A 22788-nucleotide genomic window follows, 5' to 3' on the forward strand; every position below is an offset into this window, starting at 1 on the left:
TTCGTGAAGATACCACGTCAAATGCAAAAGTTTTCCATACAAGCAATTGATTCCGATCATTCAGTTTGATGGCAGCTATATGCTATAGTTAACCGATCTGAACAATTTCTTCGGATATTACATTGTTGCCTTAAATAATAATCTATACCGAATTTCGTGAATGTATCGTCAAATGCAAAAGTTTTCCATACAAGAACTAGATTCCGATCGTTTAGTTAGTGGTCCGATATCGGCAGTTCTGACAAGGGAGCAGCTTCTTGAAGAGAAAATGACGTTTACAAAATTTCAAAACGATATCTTAAAATCTGAGGTACTAGTTCGTATATACTATATACAGACGGACAGACAGACAGACAGACAGACAGACAGACAGACGGGCATGACTAAATCGACTCAGCTCAACATACTGATCATATATATATATACTTTATAGGGTCTCCGACGCTTCCTTCTGGGTGTTACAAACTTCGTGACAAACTTAATATACCCTGTTCAGAGTATAAAAAGGAGCAATAATTATCGTAATACGGTTTTTGACGATCGAGAGTAATCTCACAAAGTTGAAGCATTTATCAACCACCTTGAGAAAAAACATCAACAGCGGCGTTAGAAAGTATTATTGGAACGTTTGAAGGAAAAACTCGTATAAAACGGTCCGTTGGTTAAGAGAATGTCCGCTGAAAAGAAACTTGATGGCAATGAAGATGTAATTACCGAAAAGAGAAAGGCAAATATCACAAATCAGAAACACAATCGAGGTTTGCTTAAATTATTGTTATTTTGTATTTTTCGGCAAATGAATTTTGATATTCAAAAAGCCGCCTGACCGATAGTTTATATTTGAGCGACTCAAATTTATCGAGAACATGAGAAAAAGCTTAATACGCATTTATTAATGAGGATTGCCGGTCACAGCAAAATCGCTGGAAACAGCAAAGTAGATAAGCTTGCTAGGGAATGTACCCTTTCCCCAATTTCATACGTTTCTATCTTCATGCCTTCAGGCGCCTGGGAAACATTCAGAACTTGTGCGTTTATGAGATTTTTCGGTCCCAGAGTTAACCGAAAGAGATTATGCGAACTGGCAAAGACAATCTCGTCACAAATGTGTATTTTTTGACTGGACATTGTCTAATAGATTCACAAACGGTGCGGGTAAATATTATGTCGGAATTGTATGGAGGAAGGTGGGATTGTCTTTTCACTTCCTTATTTATTGCCCAGCTTTTGCCAGACTGAGATGGGAATACCGCGGTAGATATATCTTTTGCGAATCTAGCAAAGTTGGTGGAATTGATATTAACCGCCTTAATAAATTTGTGGTAAACATAAAACGCTTCGTCAATCTGTAAGGATTTGGAGACTTACCTTCAGCAGTTTAAGGCTAACATAAAGAACGTTAATGTCTGCTTCATCGAAGATATGATACCCATACAGGTGCATCTCTTATAGCATAACAGAACATGAAAAGATCTTTATCTTGATTTTGATCAGTCAGTCATAAGCTATAGTTATTCGAAAATTTGAATTGAACAATACGAATAGGTTCGGTGATTATAGTGTGAGCTCCGATAATAATCTATGCCAAATTTTGGAAAGATACCTTGTTGAAAAAAAGTTTTGCATAAAAGGAATTTAATTGGTCACTTTGTATGCCAGCAATATGCTATAGTTTTCCGATATAAGCGATTCTGACAAACGAGCAGCTTCAATATAAAGAAGAGGAATAGCGGAAATTTTTAAATTCCTATCTCAAAAATTGAGGGAGTAGTTCACATACATATATACGGACGGATAGACAGAAAGACGGACATGGCTAATTCAAATCAATAAAAACGGGAATTTTAATAGAGTTGGAGATTGTATTGATCGACATATAATAAGTGATCGCTTGTTAATCTTTTAATAAGACTCAACTACACTATCGGAATAGATTGGAGTCTTCAGTGTTGTATAAAATATAGGCAGTCCAACAAATTATGCTAAATCGTCTTTATGTTACCTTCCCCGTTTACTTATTTCATGTCACATAATTCTATTTTTTTTGTCCTCTGCTAGCTCTAAAAATACTTATGACCTCAATGACGAAATCGCGTTCTTGAGAATTTCAAACTTTTTATTAAGACAGACAATTTTTATCGATACACAATTCGTGTCGTGCTTATGAATAATAATAAGAAATTATTCAAATGAAATGCTTTGCAATTGTGTCAGCTGCATACAAATTTCGCACACAAATCACACCCACGATAATTATACGTATGTCCTATATACATATATACCCAAATATTTGCAATGTGATAAAAAAGGAATGTAGCAAGTAAACTTATTAATTTAAAATTTATATTGGTGTTTTTAATGCTGAACGTGGGAGCTATTTTTTCTTAATTTTCGGTATCAGTTTAGAGGCACTGAAGCATAAAACGTCTCTACAAAAGTTATTGTGACATGAGTACATCAGTGAAATGGCACAAATCATTCACTGTCATTTTTCTTCAGTCCATTAAGCAGGATCTAGAGGTAACCGCTGTCAGCATCACGAACGGCTGACCAGTTGTGCAAGGAAAACAAAGATGCTAGCGTTGCAAAATTCGAACTAAGAGCGTTCATGTCAACCACCGTAAGCAATATAAGCTTCTCGCATATCCAATTGCTATACTATACAATTATATTGTATATATATATGTAAGTACAGTTTCATTAATGGGACCCTTTTCAAAAAAGGAAGGTGGAGGAGGTGCTTTTCTGCACTCGAAACTTACATTTTTCATACGATATAAATAAGTATATATGTATATATACATATATACATAGGTGTGAGTCAGCGTTGTCAGTTGTTGACATTTTATGTTGGCATTTTACACGCCACAATTAAGCGACATCATCCCAACATTTGCGCTGATAATCAAGTAAGATACAAATCTAAAGCACACGATTATTTACCATGACTATGTGCATAGTCAAGTACACATGCTCTGGTTTTCGTTGAGCCTCCTCTTCAAAGTTCTTCAATGAACAACTGATAACCGGCTTAATGTGTTCTACTTTTGAATTTCACTTATTAAATTTCTGTTGATTACTAAATACATAGAAAGCGTTTATGGCCTCGTACACATTATTGAATGTACTTGGCTTCAGAACGTTTGTTTACATATATTCTCTTTGCAAAAATTAATGGAATATACAGTATAGGACAATTATATATTTACATACACATCGTTTGGAAGAGCTGGCCTGTACTTGTATATGGTAGCTTATATGTACATATACTTATATGATGCCCATAAGTTTGTAGCAGCAGTCAAAATACCACGTATGCTTGGCGAAAATTAAAATTTTAGTCATTTATTTATATTTATATGTAGCCGTGTGTATTTTATTTCAAGATTTGAACGCTTATTTATGAAAAGCATGCACAGTAGTATTACTCAAAGTATTTCCTATCTGAAAAAATAACATTTCCTCTTATTCGGATTTGTGGACTCCTTTACAAAAGAAGAACGTTCTACTTATATCGGGCAGAATAAATGGTAAGAGCTGGACAGTAAATTAGGTAAAGCAAACTTCCCAGCCGCTCTTTTACAAGTAGGGTTTAGCCGTTCTTCCGACATGAGGCCGAGCATCATGATAGAAAATTATTGTTAATTAGTAGCAAATTATTCCGGGCGCTTTTTTGTCACTCGTTGCTATGATTATACTCTTGCAAGATATTGCCACAGAATGTAATAGTTTTTTTCACCTAACGGTTGTACCTATCACCTAAAACTAATCGAGACAGATATAGGGTTATACGTATATAAATGATCAGGATGACCGGATGAGTTGAAATCCGAAATATTGTCCTCCCGGCCGTTAAAGCTGTAACTTGAGTAAAAGTTGAGATACAGGATTTGAACAGAAAGTAATAGAAAGTATTTTCTTCCGTGTGCGTACCGACTGGATTCGGTACAGAGCATTTCTAACTAACGAACGAGCGGCTGGTCAGTTGTCTCCAAGCACCTGGAAAGTCAGGACAAACATTTTCGCGCGACGTGTTTATGTGAGTGGTGCAAGTGGAAAATGCAGCGTTATGAAACCCGATAAATCTGATACAGAGACTTTTGATATGTTCAAGCAGGTTTACCCAGATTTTGCTTTAGCAAGAGTGGTGTGTTTCGCTGACAACCGTCCGTTTTTGAGGGCCGGGAAGAGGTCGCTGATGAATGAGCAAGTCCAAAATGAAAACAATGCTCATTGTCTTTTTGGACATCAAAGACATCGTCCACCATGAATTGGTTCAACGCCAAGTTTTACGTGGAAGTCCTCAAGAGGCTCAAACGAAAAGTCAGTCGGGTCCGACAGGACATCGGAGACGATTGGAAGTTGCACCACGACGACGCCCCGGCTCACATCGCCTTTCTTATGAACAGCTACCTAACCGAGACTGGCATCCCAACGCTTCCGCAACCGCCCTACAGCCCAGAAGTGGCCCCTCCGGACTTTGTTTCCTTGCCTGAAAAGGCCGATGAAAGGCAAACATTTTGAGACGACAGAGGGGACCCAAGCAGCATGCACCTCGGCTTTCAAGGCTATTCCGGAGAATGCCTTCCGTGACGCCTTCAATGCTTGGAAATCGTCCTGGCAGCGCTGCATCGACCCAGAAGGAGCCTATTTTGAAAATTAAAGAATTGTAACGATTGTATCAATAATTTTTTTTAAATCGACTCAGTGCCATTACTTTCCGGACAAACCCTGTATCTTGATGAAACTTGGAAGGCGCGTTCCTTGGCAAAAAAAGTATGAATCCGTAGATGGACATAATCGGACCACTGACACACTCACAAAACGCTATTTACCTTAAACGTACAAAGTACCATAACTAAACACTAACTTAAGATATAAAGGTATAATTTTGCACAGTGGGTCGCAATAGCAAGAGGCATCTTTGGCCAAAAATTCGAAAAATTATAAAAGCTCCTTCCGACAGTGTCAAAGTGGATGAAATCGGATGATTAGCCCGCTTACTCCCCATATAACGATACTGTTAAAAATTACTTAAAGCGCAATAAATCAATAACTAAGTACGCCAGATACATTAAATTTTACCCTGAGAGGCTTTCAATGGAGCCGGTGTAAAAATTGGACGGAGGGCGTGGCACCGCCCACTTTAAGCTGAAGTCACATATCTCGAAATCTGCCCGACCGATTTCAACAAAGTTTGCTACGTGACATTCCACTGACTTTCTAATGTTACAGTGTAAAAATGGGGAAATTGGACTACAGCCACGCCTACTTCCCATATAATACAATTTTAAATTCCATTTGAAGCTTTCACTTTTTAATATACAAATGAAGAATGCATTAATATAATATATTAAGATAAAACTTTACACGAATAGTGCATTTCAGGTGTGTGACTTTATCACTAAAAATTGCATAAACCAAACCATAATTGTTCAAGCTTTTAGGTACTGAATATAAGGAGCCATTCCCGAAAGTTGACTTTTCACCAAAAATATCGGTCAATGTGTGAGGTGAATTATTGGTTTGAGGGAGAATCCTTTCCTGATAGTAGTATGTCTGTGTGGCACAAATGAGTTGAATCGAGACAATACTTTCCTTAGCTCCCATACAACCATTTCATATATGTATATATATTCTCGAACTTACGGGTGACTTTATACCGCATATATATACAGGCAAAATTACTTATAAAGGTTGTACTTAGATTGAACAAAATCGGGTAAAAACTTACTTAAACCCCATATAACGAACAAGCTCAATGACCTTAAAGGTTCTTCCTCTGCTTTAATCTTTGCGAGTCCCTAGAATATCAAATGTTCGGTTATACCAAAACTTAGCTCTTCCTTACTTGGTAAAGTAAAGTTTTTCTATCACCTGTAGCTATTTTTCCGGCTTTGAACCTGCCAAATTGCAAGTTCGGTTACACCCCAACATAGTCCTTCCTTACTTTTTTATATACAAAATTTTTTTTAAAAAATATTATTGAGTATACTTGAGCAATGTCAAATTGAATTCAATAATTCCTCATAAAACGATTTCCGCATTTCCACCTGTATTTAAACGTTCAAATTGGTAAAAAGGTGAGAAATTTTTGTGAAACTAAATGTACAAGCATTTTTTAAATATGTGGCTCTTATACTCGTGCAACCAGTTGCCACAGAGTAGCAACCTAACGATTCACATAGGAGCATTTTCCTTCAAAAACCGGACAAAAATGAAAATTACAAACTTCAGCGAAGCTACTCAAAATTGATTTTTCTTAGTACCTAAGCAACCGTTCTACAATGAACCGATTAAATGAATGACCTTCAGCCCGCTATATTGCCACACAAGTAGTCGGAATCTAGATTTCGTTCAGAACGCACATGCTTATTCACGAAACTCTCTATTGTTCTCGAAATTGCAAGTGTTTTTTTGTGTTGCGTGAAGCGAATTCTGGAAAATATTTTTTAAGGATTCAGGACAACATGGGATGTATTTAATATTGGTGATATAAAAATTAATTTAGTTAATGTATTATTTTGTTTTTTTTTTTCGGGAAAACAATGAATCATTAAAAAAACTAAAATATTTTTTTAATTTTTTAGAAATAAGTGTTTTTGTTATAGTGTCGGGCGAGGTCGAGCTTTGAATTTTGTTTCTTGGTAAGCTACAGGGTTTCCACTTAGCAGATAAGCTTAAACATTTTCCCCGTCTTTCCCCCCCTTTAAAAAAGGGCGTTGAATTAGGTTGGTCACTTGCATAAAATGAGTACTGTTTTATTTATTTTTTTAATACTGAAATCCTGCTAAATTATTATATACGGGTGGTATATAGATGGTATAAGGGGGCTCTATCGGAGACGGTGTGAAAATTGGACAATGGGCGTGGCACGCCCACTTTCTGGTGAAATCCCATATCTCGGGACTGGACTGACCGATTTAGACAAAATTTGGAACATAACATTCCTTTCATATTCCTAGGTTACTCTGTGAAAATGAGCGAAATCGGACGACAACCACGCCTACTTCCCATATAACACAATTTAAAATTCCATTTGATTCTTTCACTTTCCAGTACACAAGTAAAGAATTAATTAATATATAACGGAATAAAACTTTGCGGTAATAATTCCCTTAAAGTAAGCCACCTTTTGACCAACAACACTGGTCAACAAATTTGTAATTTTTTTTTTGGCCACATGAAAGTTTAATTAATCAAATTTTGGATATGCTAGGGCCACCAAATAATAATATATCAATGAAAAAAAAAAAGTACACATCATGTTTTCTTGTGACATCAAAACATATATTTTCGAAAAAAGTACAAAATTTAGCCACACTTACAGAATTATTTTCTAATATCTAATAGATACTTATGATTTTCTTGAATATTTGGCTTCCGGTAGGTCCCTTTTAAGTCTCCAACAATAGTCTGCTAGCATTCCTGGACCCCATTTCCCTTGATAACGCTTTTTCATTAAGGAAATGTCTTGATGGAACCTCTCACCTTGTTCGTCACTCACTGCACCCAAATTTGCCGGAAAGAAATCCAGATGAGAGTCCAGCATATGTATTTTGAAGCTCATAAGCTCATTTATTATATCTTTGTGATTTTCCGCTTCATCAATTGTGTGATGTGAAATTTCGACGCTGATATGTAAAAGTTAATTCTCCATACACATAACAAAAATTGTCCGGGTTGTTCAAACACTTTCGTGGCATATTAACGATCTACCTAATGTAAATGAAATGTAATTTAGCAAACACAAAAACTACACAGTCGACTAAATGCAGTTATGTAAACAAAGAAACGTATTTGAGGTCAGAAATGAATATAGCTGTAGCTGTCACAAGAAAACTGGATGTGATAGAAACAAAACTGTTATATATTTTTAATGAGAGTACACCAACATAAATAAAAATCATAACAAAGTCCATGTGACAAAAACAGTGTTTACCAGTGTAATTGTCCAAATCCAACCAAAACTATTCAAGCCCCTAGGTACCGAACATGTGGAACCGATACCAATAGTTGACTTTTGACCGAAAATATCGTTCAATGTGTGAAATATAAAATTGAAATTCGCACAGAATTTTATTCTGGCAATAGCATTTCATTCTGTCAAAAATGTGTTGAATCGGGTCAATACTTTCCTGAGGCCCCATATACTTAGTATAAATATTTTAAGACTTTTAGGTGACTTTGTGCTGGATATATCCGCCAATAGTTGGGCTAACTCAGTGAAAATTGCAGAACATGTTTTATTCTTAACATATATGTAATATGCGTATAATTGCGCGAAAACTTTAAAATAATTTTGTCCGGTTTTTGAGACCAAATGCTCCTATGTGCTATTGTACGATCACCTAAAACTAAACGAGATAGATAGAGGGTTATATTGGGTAGTGCTACCAATCACATTGTGTCATATACTATATAGTTTTGGAAAGGAGAGATTTTAAGCTTCATTAACCATAAAACATAAATAAATTCAGTGAAGTTGAAAAAAGTTACAGCTGTTCAAAAATGAGTGAAAATAATGAACAATTTCGCTATATTTTGAAACTTTTGTGTGAAAAAGAGAAGAATGCCACGCAAGCCACCAATGAAATTTGTGAAGTTTACGGAGACGATGCTGTATCAGTTTGTGTATCACAAAAATGGTTCGCTCGCTTCCGTTCTGGAAATTTCCAAATTTCGATTTAGACAGATGAAAGTTTTACAGTGATGGAATAATGTTTGCGCTGGAAAAAAAGCAAAAAGTGGTCGACAAAAATGGTACATATTTGTCAATTTGTTTATTAGTATAAATAACAGGTGGCGAAAAAATTACCTTGCGATGTTTTTTGGAAAATGAAAAACTTTGATTGTGCTTGTGGATTATTTTTATTTGGTCTTTTAAATTTTTTTTCGTCAAGTCGAGAATATGATATCCTGTAAATGGCCGGCGCCCCAGTTGATTGTCATTTGAGCCCTTTTAATGGCATTTTCCATCACTTTGACCAGAACTTCCGGCGATAGGTCCTCACATTCTTGGCGGATATTATCTTTAAGGGCTGCAAGAGTCTGAGGCTTGTTGGCATAAGCCCGCCACATCAAAAAGCCCCACAAGAAGAAGTCGGGAGCGGTCAAATCAGGCGATCTTGATGGCCAGTGCAAATCGCCAAAACGGGAGATTAGGCGCCCGGGAAATTTATTCTTCAGCATATCGGTTGTGGCACGCAGTGTAGCCAGTGTACCATTGTTTATTTGCGTGTATTTCGCATGTGTTTACTACACAAATGTCAAAACAGAACTGACATCAGAGGCCTATTGCAAGATTTATAGCACCTTCTGATCATCTTCTGACTTTTGCGCCACTCTGTATAAAAAAAATAAGTGGAACTTTGATTAGAAATACGAAGAGACTTTTTCGTCTACCTAATATACCTATTATATAAATGATCAAAATGGCGAGAAAAGTTGAAATCTGGTTGTCTGTCTGTCTGTTCGTCCGTCCAAGCTGTAGCTTGAGTAAAAACTGAGATATTTCGATGAAACTTAGTACGTAGGTACAAAAAAATTCGTGTTGATATATGGGCGTAATCAGACCACTGCCACGCTCACAAACCGCCTTTAACCGAAAACATATAAATTGTCATAACTAAGCACTAAATTAAGATATAAATCTGTAATTTGATGTGGATGAGCAGTAGCTAGGGGCACCTGTGGACAAACATTTAAAAAAAAAGGGGCGTGGCCCCGCCCTCTAATAAGTTTAATGTACATATCTCTCAAACCACAATAACCAAATTTGCTTAGTACATATCATATAAGAACTTTTACCGACAGTATAAAAATCGATGAAGTCGGAGGATAACTCAACTTACTCCCCATGTAACGGTACTGCTATAAACTACTAATAGTGCGCTAAACTAATAACTAAATACGCCGAGATGACATGACAGAGCTTTATGGAAGCCAGTGTTAATAAGGGACAATGAGAGTGGCACCACCCACTTTTTGGTGAAATCCCATATCTCGGGACACGACCAACCGATTTTAAAATTTATTCAGTGGCTTTCTTCTTGCATTCTTATCTCATATTGTGAAAATGGTCGAAATTGGACAACAACCGCGTCATTTTCCCATACAGCACAATGTTAAATTCCACTTGATTCTTTCATTTTCCAGTACACAAATCAAGAAGCAATTAATATAACGGGACACAACTTTGCACGAATAATGCTTTAGTGTGTACCACCTTTCGCTCAAAAATTGTTCAAATCCAACAAAAACCGTTCAAACCCCTGGGTGCCGAATATTTCGACCCCAGCACCTGTAGTTGACCTTTGATCGAAAATGTCGGTCAAAGTGGGAGATATACATATAATTGAAACTCAGAGATAATCCTTTTCTGATAAAGGTATGTCTGTACGTCAAAAATGGGTTGAATCGGGCCAATACTTCCCTTAGTCCCCATATGTCTAATAAATCCCGTTTTCGATCTTACGGATGACTTTGAATCACATATATCGGCCAATATAGGAGTAACCTCAATGTAAATGAGAGAGTGTTTATTTGGACCTGAAATAGCTACAATTGAGCGAAAACTTGAGCCCATATGGATAACTAATATCAGGATTTTCGAACATCCGGCTAACTTTACTCTATATGATTGTTTTTTTAGTACGTTAAATGTAAATAGTTTCTGGTATTTAAACAAATTGTAAAATCGGGTCGATACTATTCAAAACTATCATATACTACATATAATGATTTTGGTTTTTCTAAAAAACCTTAAGTGTCTGTCAGTGTAAGAGTCAAATAGTATAAAAAAAAATCGATTTTTCTGTCTCCGTGTCCTTTGTATGCTTAAGTCTTTAAAAGTATGCAACGGATTTTGATGCGGTTGTTTTTAATAGATAGAGTGATTGTTGATCTACAGAAAACTGCGCAATGGTATATGTCTTTATCTTATGGATATGCCACAATAACATTTTTTATACTCTTGCAACAAAGTTGCTAAGGAGAGTATTATAGTTTTGTTCACATAACGGTTGTTTGTAAGTCCTAAAACTAAAAGAGTTAGATATATGGTTATATATACCAAAGTGATCAGGGTGACGAGTAGAGTTGAAATCCGGATGTCTGTCCGTCCGTCTGTCCGTCCGTGCAAGCTGTAACTTGAGTAAAAATTGAGATATCATGATGGAACTTGGTATACGTATTTCTTCCTCCATAAGAAGGTTAAGTTCGAAGATGGGCAAAATCGGGCCACTGCCACGCCCACAAAACGGCGGAAACCGAAAACCTATAAAGTGTCATAACTAAGCCATAAATAAAGATATTAAAATGAAACTTGGCACAAAGGATCGCATTAGGGAGGGCCATATTTGGACGTATTTTTTTTGGAAAAGTGGGCGTCGTTTCCTTCAGGATTTCCATATACAGTTCAAAAATGGAGGAAATCGGATAATAACCACGCCCACCTCCCATACACAGGTTATGTTGAAAATCACTAAAAGTGCGTTAACCGACTAACAAAAATCGTCAGAAACATTAAATTTTACGGAAAAAATGGCAGAAGGAAGCTGCACACAGGCTTTTTTTAAAAATTGAAAATGGGTGTGGCATCGCCCACTTATGGACCAAAAACCACATCTCAGGAACTACTACACCGATTGCAATGAAATTCGGCATATATTATTTTCTTAACACCCTAATGACATGTACGAAATATGGGTGAAATCGGTTAACAACCACGCCTTCTTCCAACATAACGCTATTTTGAATTCCATCTGATGCCTTCTCAGTATAATACATAGTACATTAGGAACCAATGATGATAGCAGAATAAAACTTTACACAAATACGGTATTTGAGCTGAGGTATCCCTTGTGGAAAAATTGTCGTGATAGGACTATAACTTTTCAAGGTCCCTGATATCGAATACGAAGAATTCAGTGCCTAACCTAAGCTAACCTAATTTTTCACCGAAAATATCAGTAAATCTCTCAGATATTTTCATGTGATTCAGAGGGCATCATTTTTATATTCTCGCAATAAAGTTGCTAATAACGGTATCTCGATTATCACTTTATCATGCGAGAGTATAAAATGTTCGGTGACACCCGAACTTAGCCCTTCCTTAATTGTTTTCATTTACTTTTTACGACAAATAATGGTTGATTTTCCAACGATGATTTTTTTAACCAATACAGTATTAATCGTCATCCAATTAAATACCCTTAATACATTGTTGAATTAATATAGATCTGTATGGCCAGCATCTGGCTGGGGCGGAGGGAGCGTGCCTAAAAATAGCGCGTCGGAGGACGCGATTCTCCCTATAGAATCTTGCATTTAGCAGCGATCGGACGCGTTTATTATCGGAGCTCTCTAGCGAGAAATATTTAAACGAAAACGATAAAGTATATGCGTACAATTTCAAACAATATCCTCAAAAATATTACAATTACTAAATATTTAGAATAGAAGAATAGAACTGCAACTAAATGCATACATAGTGCAATGGATAATAACTGGCTCAGTGACTGTGCATCCCAAAATACTGATATCATAACCTTGCCAGCCGATTTTCGTCTTTCCACGCTTGAAGACCGGTTCATCATGCGCAGTCCATTACAATGCCTGTCAATTGGAGTCCAGTGTGAAATGAAGAAGCCGTATTTCCATTATCTCACACCGATTCCAAAATTCGGTTTTATTACAAACACTCCTCAGAATCAGCAATTCGTTGTTTTTGTTAGATTATGAACTTGCGAGGCACCCACTTTACACGGAACTTTCGCATGAAATTCTTTTATGATCCTTATTTTTGTAAACTAACACAAGTTCCTGAGCAAAAATGATATACCTTATTAACTAATAGTTATAATCTAACTAACAGAATTCATATAGATGGTAGTAATAGTATTATCTATGGGTCATCCACAGTAAAGCGTGAATTGCTTGGATTTCGTTCCTCTGGTTGGCGTTTTACACCTTAAAGTATTTCCTTGGCTTTGATTCTTGCAAGTTCCAAGAGTATAAAATGTTCGATTGCACCCGAACTTGGCCTTTCCGGACTTGTTACATATAAAGTTTTAAAAGCTGAAATAAATTCCCGGTATTTGATTCTTGAAAAAATATTAGATTTGGTTCGACTTGCTTTTCCTTGCATTTCCATCATATTTTTTTACTTTTGAAATAAATTCTTCCTTAAATTAATTTTAAACTTTTTACCATTTTCATAGGCTGTTCAAAGGTCTAGTATAGGTATATTATGCATTGTTATGAGCTCTATTAATGAGCAAAACTAGATTAATGAGATACAATAAATTTTCCAATAATATTTATTAAATTGTGTTAATTTTTTTTTAAATACAGAGAGATGTGTGCATTAACATCGTATTTACTTTACGGTTAACTAACTGCTCACATCACTTTTGGCAGAAGTAAAAAGAACGACAAAAATGAAATAGCTGAATGGTTTTAAAAGAAACTTTCACAGTTGAAATATGCTCATTGCACTCTAGTAACAGCTGGAGCTTTCTCCATACAAGAAGTACCATTGAGAATAGTACCCTGAACACCAACAAATAAAAATGTGCACAAATTTCTGTTGAATATGCAAAATTCGTGAAATTTTTCGTTACAAAAATATGTTTTTTTTTTGTAAATGTTTTATTCGAGCAACAAAATAAACAGCAACACTTCACAACTAACTCAAACACACAAGTAGGCACCTATGTGTGTAGTAGTGCTGAAAGAGCATCGTTTTGGTGGCACCATCATTACGAGAGATGAGTCTCTTTCAGAGAAAAACTAAAAAGCGTCACCGCTTAAGTGAGCGGTCACGCGTGATTTCGGTATTTCCATATGCCCATTAGTTACACATGAATTTTTATGGAAGTATTATGAGCGAAAAAAAGTGCTACCCAGCAGGAAAAAGCGTCTTTTGTAGGATGCTCACGTTATATCAGCTGTTTAGCACCATTTTTACTTACTCGTAATACAATTTTTTCACATACATAAGTAATTAAAGTAATCATTCTTGATAACAAGCAGATTTGTTGTAGGTTGTATTAACTTTTACTTAAATGTATGAATGTGCACTATATAATGAAAAATTTGTTGTAAATGGAGTAAAATGTAATATTAAATAAAATTATGATATTTCTTCATTAATGCCTTTAACTTGCAATCAACTGATATGATTGATTCACGGCAACTCATTGGTTAGGTTTTTGCCAATCAACAAGTAAACGGAAACAAAACCACTAACGATAGTACTCGGAAAAACACGTAAAATATAAAAAAATTGCAACAAGAATAACCTTTCGATCGTTCCATTCCAATTCCATTTTATTATTTCACTTTTCAGTAAACAAATTAAGAAGTAATTAATATAATCGAATAAAATTCTGCAATAATAATTCTCTTAAAGTGAGACACCAAAAATTGTTCAAACCTAACCTAAACTGTTCAAGACCCGAATATGTATCTATAGCTCACTTTTGACCGAAAATATTAGCCAATTTGAGAAATATATAATTGAAATTCAGGAATAGTCCTTCCCTGTCATTGCCATGGTCAATACTTCCCTGAGCCCCCATATACCTAACACAAAATTTTTCGAACTTCCAGGTGACTTTATGCTGAATATATCAGCCAGTATTTGAGTTATCTCAATGAAAATGGAAGAACGTGTTTGAATAATGACAGTGTATCTTTGCGCCACAAGTGCATAAATTTGAGCGAAAACTTAACATTACCTTAATGATAATAGTTAATGGATAATATCGGGTCGATGCTAGCCCAACTCCCATATACTACTAATAACAACTTTCATTTTTCTAACAAATCTCATGCGTCTTAGATTCCGATCCTCTGGTTGACGTTTTACATCTTAAGGTATTTCCCTGGCTTTAATTTTTGCAAGTTACAAGAGTATAAAATGTTTGGTTGCACGCAAACTTAGCTCTTCCTTACTTGTTAATAGTACAACTATCATCCGAAAACATGACCAATATTGAACTGGAGCATGTCAATCAAAGTCAAAACGCACAAAAGCTACACTTCATAGATAGGACTGTAGAAACATGATCGGAGTACTCACTGCTCAGAGTCTGGTGGCGGCATACGGCTGCAGAAGTAGTACAAGAAGGAAATGTCAACAAACAGAGGAAACAAGAAAGCATCTTGTGCACTTGTGCTATATTAGTAAGGCAAGGCTTCAAGCATTTAGAGGCTCCACGGTATGAGAGGCTGGAAGAGATATCGTTAGTTAGGTCGCAGAATCTATTGAAATTCGCGTTAAGTGCTGGCATTTTAAAGCATGTCTACTTCCAATGAACTGATGTAGCGGCAATTCATATGACATCACGTGATACTAAAACTGCTCTATAGGTTACATATTAGCCTACCAGGTTAACTTAACCTAACCTATGTACGAGGTTTGTTCAAAAGTGAATTTTGAATTTTGCATTTATGTTTTCTTGTATATTGTCCCCTTCAAAGTATTCACCCCTAGACATATTGAAATTCGGCCAGCGTTTTTTTCTTATCTTCAAAGCACTTAAAAAAGTAATTTTTTGTAATCTCGTTCATCGTACCGTAACGTCGTCTTTTCATGGGCCTCTTCAGTTTTGGGAACAAAAAAGTCACAGGGAGGCAGGTCTAGGGAATACTATGGCTACGGCGTTATGTGCTGCCAAATATTCGCATACAAACGACGTTGCGTGAACAGGGGAGTCATCACGGTACAAAGGCCAATTTTTCTTCCTCCACAAATCCGGGCGTTTCTGGCGAATTGTTTCTCGAAAATTGCACATAATTTGCAGGCGATATTCTTTATTGGCCGTACGACGCTTTGCCAAGAGCTTATTTTTCATTTCATTAATGTTTTCGTCTTTTTTCGTCAGGTATGCTCTTCGTCGTTAACATCTTCTCGACCTTTTGAGAACATTTTGTTCCACTTATAAACGTTGCTTTTGTCCAAGGTGGCCTCACCATATACCACAGTCAAAATTGGGAATGCGTTTTCTCACAAAATTTTATAAAGATTCTTTGATCTATATTTTGGAATTACCAAAAATCGAAGGCGAATCAAAATGCGTCCATATAAAACAGCTGTCAAAAATTAACTAAACGTGAGTAAGGGATATGAGTACCAACATAATGCAACAAAACAATCGAAATTCGAATACATACAAATAGGCCGAGAAAATGGAAATACTTTTTGTACAAACCTCGTCTTATATTTGAAAGAAAATATTGAAAAGCATTGTATCGCGAAGCCTAACAAATGGCCTGCTTGTCCGTTTGACAAATCTAAAAGTTTGACACTATTAACTTACTTATGATATAACGCGATGTTTGACTTGTTACACCGTCTTGTTGTAACTATTAAGTTGAATAGAGATGTTGACATGTTAGTTCTATTAGTTTCATAAAAAGTCTGACCCCATAATGATTATGGTATACAACAACAATGCCATTTATTAACTTTTAGTGCAATGTAAGGGAGCTTGGTATCTTGACGATTCTTTGCATTCATTTGTGTACTTTCGTACGGTGGATTCAAAAATGTTTTGCAGTGCTTAACAATGTAAGTACTCTCTAAGTTTGCCACCGATAAAATTTTGAAACGTTGTTCCTCTGTTGTAGTAATTCTGAATAGAGAACAGTATACTGAATGTATGCAAATGTCAAATATATGTGCATAAAATCTCAGCGATTCCTCTGGGAAATTTTATATCTGTACGGTAATACCCAATATTTAAAATAATTTTATAGTGAAACACTCATCTGGTCCCCACTGCCAAAAAATGTGACGATTTTTTCTCTAAAAGGTAGCACTGACTTGGTGCTAGGTCCGAACTACATGGTAGATGCATAAGAATATCCCATCCAAGGAGAGTCCCTATCATTAGATACATATGTGCCAGGCGTTGTTTTTATGAACTCCTTTCCGATTCGCCGAAGCAGGTTACTTCCTTCAGTACTTTCAGTTCTTTACAGTATAAGTCCGTATTCATTGTTTAGCTGTAGGGAAACGGGTCAAATGAGATGATTCCCGGCCAATCTCAGTCTCAAGCTACTTTTTGTAACTAACCTTATTTATTGTTTCAAACCTTGTTTTTCGGCAACGTTTAGCTCCTTGGCAATCGAAAGTGGGATGTTAAATAATGCTTGTTATTTTCTCAATATTTTTTTCCCATGGGTTGTTTTCTCTCAGAACGCTGTCTCAGGAAAAGTGTATTAGTGTGTGCATTTTTTTCTCTTCTCAAAACGTAAGAGTGAGAGTTGCCTAGCGGATTTTTGCTTATAGTTTTTCATAACAAATATTTTTAATCAAGTTATTTTACTAACTATAATGAATTAACAAATTTTGTTAAGCTCAATGATGAAAATCGCGAATGAACTGGTTGGCAGCTTTTTTGTTTTTTTATCATCTAAAAATTTAAAAATTTTACAACGTGTGATGTAAAATTAATATAATGTTGCCTATGTATATTGAGGTAAAATTTGCAACGAGAAGAGAAAACGTTATTAAAGTAAGCTAAGCTATCATATTTGTGTAAAGATTTCTAATGGTTTGGAGTTTAAATTCTCTAAAAAGTTAAACAATTAAAAGTTATATTTAATGTTGGCACTTTCAAGTTGTTTTTTATTTCATTGCTTATAAACTTATCACATACATATTTATAATTGAGTAAAAAATATTTCAAAAGTATGAAATTAGAAAAAATACTCGTACACTTCATTTTAAGAACTTGCACATACCTATATATTACTTAGAAATACACATTTAGGTATTTTTAACACAAAATTAAGTATAATTTCTTAATAATATGGCTCATTACATGCATATTAATTTTTTATTCATTATATGACACTCACGATTTGTGACTGTTAAATTATTTCTTCCTAATACGCCTTATAAAATACAAGCTTATATAAATATGTATATACGAGTATGTCGCAAAAAATCACCGCATTCAAATTGTTGGCTCCAGTACTTTGCCGGCGAAAATTATATTTCCAGTGGCTTCTTCTTCAATGAAGAAAAGAAACGGTTGATTGACATTGAACTCCTCGATGAGTGGCGTGCCACCGAACTTGTTGTCAATCTCCACGACTGTTGAAGCGTAGGCTTCGGTGCCCTTCTCGTTCACATCAATACCGCTTTTCTGGAATACATTCGATACTTTTAATACCTCAGCAACAGCTGCACCGCGCGCCAAACCCGGCAACGACGCATCGCTCGTGAAAATATCATGTATGCCCAAAGTTTGCAGTGTCGGTTTCAAGTTCTTGTCAAAGTCAAATTTGAATTTTGGCATTGTTACCTTTACTTTGGCCGGTTCCATAGCCCACTGTATACGTTTCACTTGGTCATTGACCAAATTCTGTGTAAGCACCTCAATATTACCCAGTGTCTTAGGCAATAATATGAACATGGAGAACTTCTTACCCTTATAAGGTAAGCGCAAGATCTTCGCATCTAATGCAACATCATTGTAATAGTAGAAGGAATCTGTAAGCTCCATAAAATCGGCGCGCAATTGTCTCTTTGGCGTATTGAAGAAGACACCTTCGAAAGTGTTATTGAATGGCGTACGCCATAAGCCATTAAAGTACAACACATTTGCCATGAGTAAAATATTATTCTGTACATTGCCCTCATTTACGAGTTGAGTTAGGCGTCCATGCGTAACATTATTGCACCAACTATTGATCACATACGCCGACTCGCTGCCTTTTGTAAAGTCCAATCGCTCGATATCGGTTTGATAGTAGCTATGCAGTATGGCAGCGTAACGTTGTTGCGGCTCAACTGCAACGTCTGTGAAAAGTTTGGACTCCAAATTCAATGTGAAATAAGGATTTTCCTTTTTAAGCACATTCAATGTTTTTCTGTAAAAGCCGCGCAAGTTATCCGGCTGCCTAATGTCCGTCAATGTACTATAGAGTTCACGCTGTGTCTGCGAACCGTTGCCTGCTGCTTCTGCTAACAGCGCCAAAGACAGTTTGACTGAGAAGGGCGATATGATAACGTTACCGGGCTCCTCACTCAGCACTTGTTTCAGCAGTGACCATGAAAAGAGATCTAATGTATCACTGCGATATGGCACATAGAAGTCAAAATCATAATCGCCAACTGGTGCCGATGCATAGATCTGCGCATCCGGTAAAAAGATACCGCTTGGAATAGTTGGCACTGCATTAGGTGCTTGTGTTGGTGGTGGCACAATTCTGTTTAATAATGCGGCTTGAGATAGTGCAATACCGCACAAAAACACTATGAAATTATGTCTTATCATATTTGTATTATTTAAAGCAATAATCACTACTTCCGAATATTTGTCTTCGAATTTTTAGCCTTGACGTATGTTTCTGAACTCGTTTAATATTGTTTACTTGGCGATACGAAACGAATTTACTATATATGCTTGTGTATATGTATTGTTATTACATAGTTTTAAGCGTATCTTATACCGTAAAAAGCACCAGCGCGTTCTGTCGTATCAACCGATCGTTTTGAAGAGATGACTTAGAATGACACAATCACATCACAGAACCAAGCTTTTAAAACCTGTTTGCTGCTGACGTAGGAGCATATTCAAAGTCAGCGATATGCAAGCTGGAAAAAATAAAAGCGATCGGGAGAGACTCTTCGGTTCAGATATTTTCGTATAAATTAAATCACTCAACAAACATTATCGGCGCTGATGATGCAGGTAAGTAAGAGGCATGTGTATAAGAGAGATACAAGCATATGTACAGGTTAGGGTTACCATAGTTTAACATTTACTAGCAAAGTTCAGATTATTTTATTTCAACGAGTGAAATTTATTAATATTCATTATTAACGAAATTTCAATTTAGGAATAGTCTTGAGCTATAAATAAAATTCAAGAAATAGTTTAGAATACTTAAGATGCCGCGGTGTTAGGTACATTTTTTTAACTAATTATCAGAGGCACATATATATGTAATAATAAAGAATGTCTTAGAACTTACAAGGCAAAATTCAAATATTTCTAGAAAATGGGAATTATTTCTATTTCTTTTTGGTTCAAAAGATATTAACATTTTCATATCAGAACCAAGAAGAAAGAATCGGAATAGTTAGAAGAAATAGTTTTGCTATTAATCTAATGAAAATGTACTTTCGATGATGATTTCAAAGTTCACTAGTTCTAAATATATTTTAAAACTTTTTTAATAATTATTTGTATATCTTTAAATATTTTTGAAAGCTTTGAAACTGAACTTATTATTTTGGTACATTTGCTGTAAGGTAACACTTGTGCCACGGTAACGCACTCTCAATACTCTTATAACTTTCTCTCCCTTTCTCTCTAGAGATTTCCAAAACTCAAAGAAGCTTTCCTCTGACTTCAGAAGATACTTGAACGAATTGATAGGTACATACATAGATACTTTTATTGTCTTTTTTACTACTACTGAAAATAACCACGTTATGGGCAATTGAATATGCGAACACCGTTGGAGGTGCGGCGTATTGAAAAGTTCGAACTTACGAGTGTGGTTTTCGATCGTATCAATGTAAGTATTTCCCAAAAGATGCGCACAATCTTATTCTTAGTTTTTGCTCACATTAAATATTTGCAAATGATAAGACTGCACATTTTCCGCTTTTGGTGTTGTTTATTATGGGATTAACCCACTACTTAACGAGCTTATTCGGAATGGCTTTATATGCCAAGATATGCAATAAAACATAAGTTATGGAAAATATAATTATGAGTTCCAAGAAAAAGTGTATATTTAATTAAGGCAAATCTTAAGAAAAATAGTAATCACCTGATCTATTCTTGTTTTTTGTGAAACTAGTTTTGTTAACCCAACTTTTGTTGTTTCTTTATCTGCAATATAGCCACTTCCAACTTCCGGTTGATTTTATTCTTTTTTACGGGTTATAGGTCAAAGTTTACCACCGGGATGTTTTGGAAGGTATGGTAAAGTTGTAAGCAATACTCTCTTCGATGGTGAGCATTGGATCTTCCAGGAAGATTCTACTACAGCAGAAAAGATAAAAAGCATCCAGCAATAAATAAAAACAATATTTTTGATTTCACAGCACCACTACTGTTTGTGGTCAGAGTTGGAGAATATGCCCTTTTGAAAACCACACAAAAACTTTGAGAGTCTCAAAAAACTATAGGTTCCTCAAATCCAACAGAAAATTTCTGTGCGGCTTGCATGAAACTAAAAGGTGAAAGTTTTGCACATTCCTTATACTTAACTAACATATATAGTATTAAAGAAATTTGGTCCTCTTATTTTCGTTCGCTTCGAGACCGTTGTATCCAAACTCGTTGCAATCAAATTTCGAGTAAGTTTTTTAAACTTTACCTTATCTTGTGAGCTTCTTTTGCTCCAGTTTATATAAAAAGTCCCGGTGCCAATCAGTCGTTTGCATTGTCAAAAGCTTGAAAAAAGATAACTGAGTTTGTATTCATAAATTTGTTAAATAATATTGTATGTATGCAATACTTATTACGCACTGTATTTTCATATATGTGCATACCGGGTCATACAGGGTCTACCAACAAGTTCGGCGTGGTATTAAAATGAAAGAAAAAAAAAACACACTCAAATTTAGTCAAAATGTGTTCTAATTTTTTGTTATGCAGATTATTTTATACCATTCATGATTTTAACAAAATGTCGACAATAGTTTCGTTTGAAAATCTCCAGCCGTTCACTACAATTTTCGATGACAAGGTGCAGCATTTTGGCTGTAACTTCAACTATAGTGGGCTGACCGAGCTCTTCGACCGTTGCTGGTTCATTGACATAACTCTTTCATTTAACATACTCCTAGGAAAAATTATCTAGAGTCTTCAAATCTTGGCCGCCATTGGGCTGGGCCCTTTTTCGAAATTAACGGGTCCTCAAACTTTGCGCGCATGTGTTCATATCTAGATGTGAAACATGAGGCGGCACACCGCACAGTGGCATTTCGGCGGAAAAAATAGGATTTTTCCACTTTCCAATTTCAAAACTTTAATGATTTTGCTTTGTAAAGAAATATTTGGTTAAGAAAAATTCAACAAGGTTTTTTATAAAAAGTGAAATTTTATAGTTAAAAAACTAACAGAAGTCGACGGAAAGTTATTCAATAAAATCAGATTAAAATTATTGTCCAAATAAAGATTTTTTTTTGTGTGTAAGTTTATAGCTATGGCTTTTCTTTTATTTTTTAGTGAAAATATAGCACCTTCTTGTTTATAAAAAAAAATTTATTGAAATTGGCAAATTAAGCTACATTTTATAATTTTTCAAAAATTATACTAAAAAATATCAACTTTTCATTTTTTGATGGAAAAAAACTTTATGTGCTTTGCCTTGCTTAGCCCTCTTACTATAAAAAAATGAAAGTTCCGAGTCTGTACTTTCAATTAAAAAAAAAACAACCGCCAATTACCGTCCCTTGTAGTAACATCGATTTTATTTTCCACAAATACTGATGTCTTCAACAGACTTCTTATAACTTCGGATCCTTAAATAAGTAGCTTAAGGCGTCATTCGAACAAAAGTTCTTTAGATCTAGATCCCATTGTTAAAGATATGGTGCTTGCATAATTTTACAAATAAAAACTAACAAAATTTTTTGCCTGTTACATATTCAATTAAAACATTGCATATTATATTGGATTTTTATCAAGGTAAAGGTATAAATAACGTCACTTTGCGTTTAAGTTTAATTTTTTTTCATCAGGAAAACTCAATTAAGAAGTGTCCCGAATTCCAAGTCCCTAGGTCCAAAAATAAAAATTTTGG

General features: G+C 35.4%; 1 protein-coding gene across 1 annotated transcript; it reads right to left on the bottom strand.

Annotated features, from left to right (window-relative positions):
- Window positions 1–17660: 17660 nt before the first annotated feature.
- On the bottom strand, window positions 17661–19538 carry LOC120769222 (serine protease inhibitor 27A-like). Its single transcript, XM_040096118.1, has one exon. It carries the CDS (start codon window positions 19296–19298, stop codon window positions 17973–17975), a length of 1326 nt encoding a protein of 441 aa, XP_039952052.1. The 5' UTR covers window positions 19299–19538; the 3' UTR covers window positions 17661–17972.
- Between the last annotated feature and the right edge of the window lie 3250 nt (window positions 19539–22788).

Source organism: Bactrocera tryoni, chromosome 2, assembly GCF_016617805.1.
Source record: "Bactrocera tryoni isolate S06 chromosome 2, CSIRO_BtryS06_freeze2, whole genome shotgun sequence".
Classification (NCBI taxonomy): Eukaryota; Metazoa; Arthropoda; class Insecta; order Diptera; family Tephritidae; genus Bactrocera; species Bactrocera tryoni.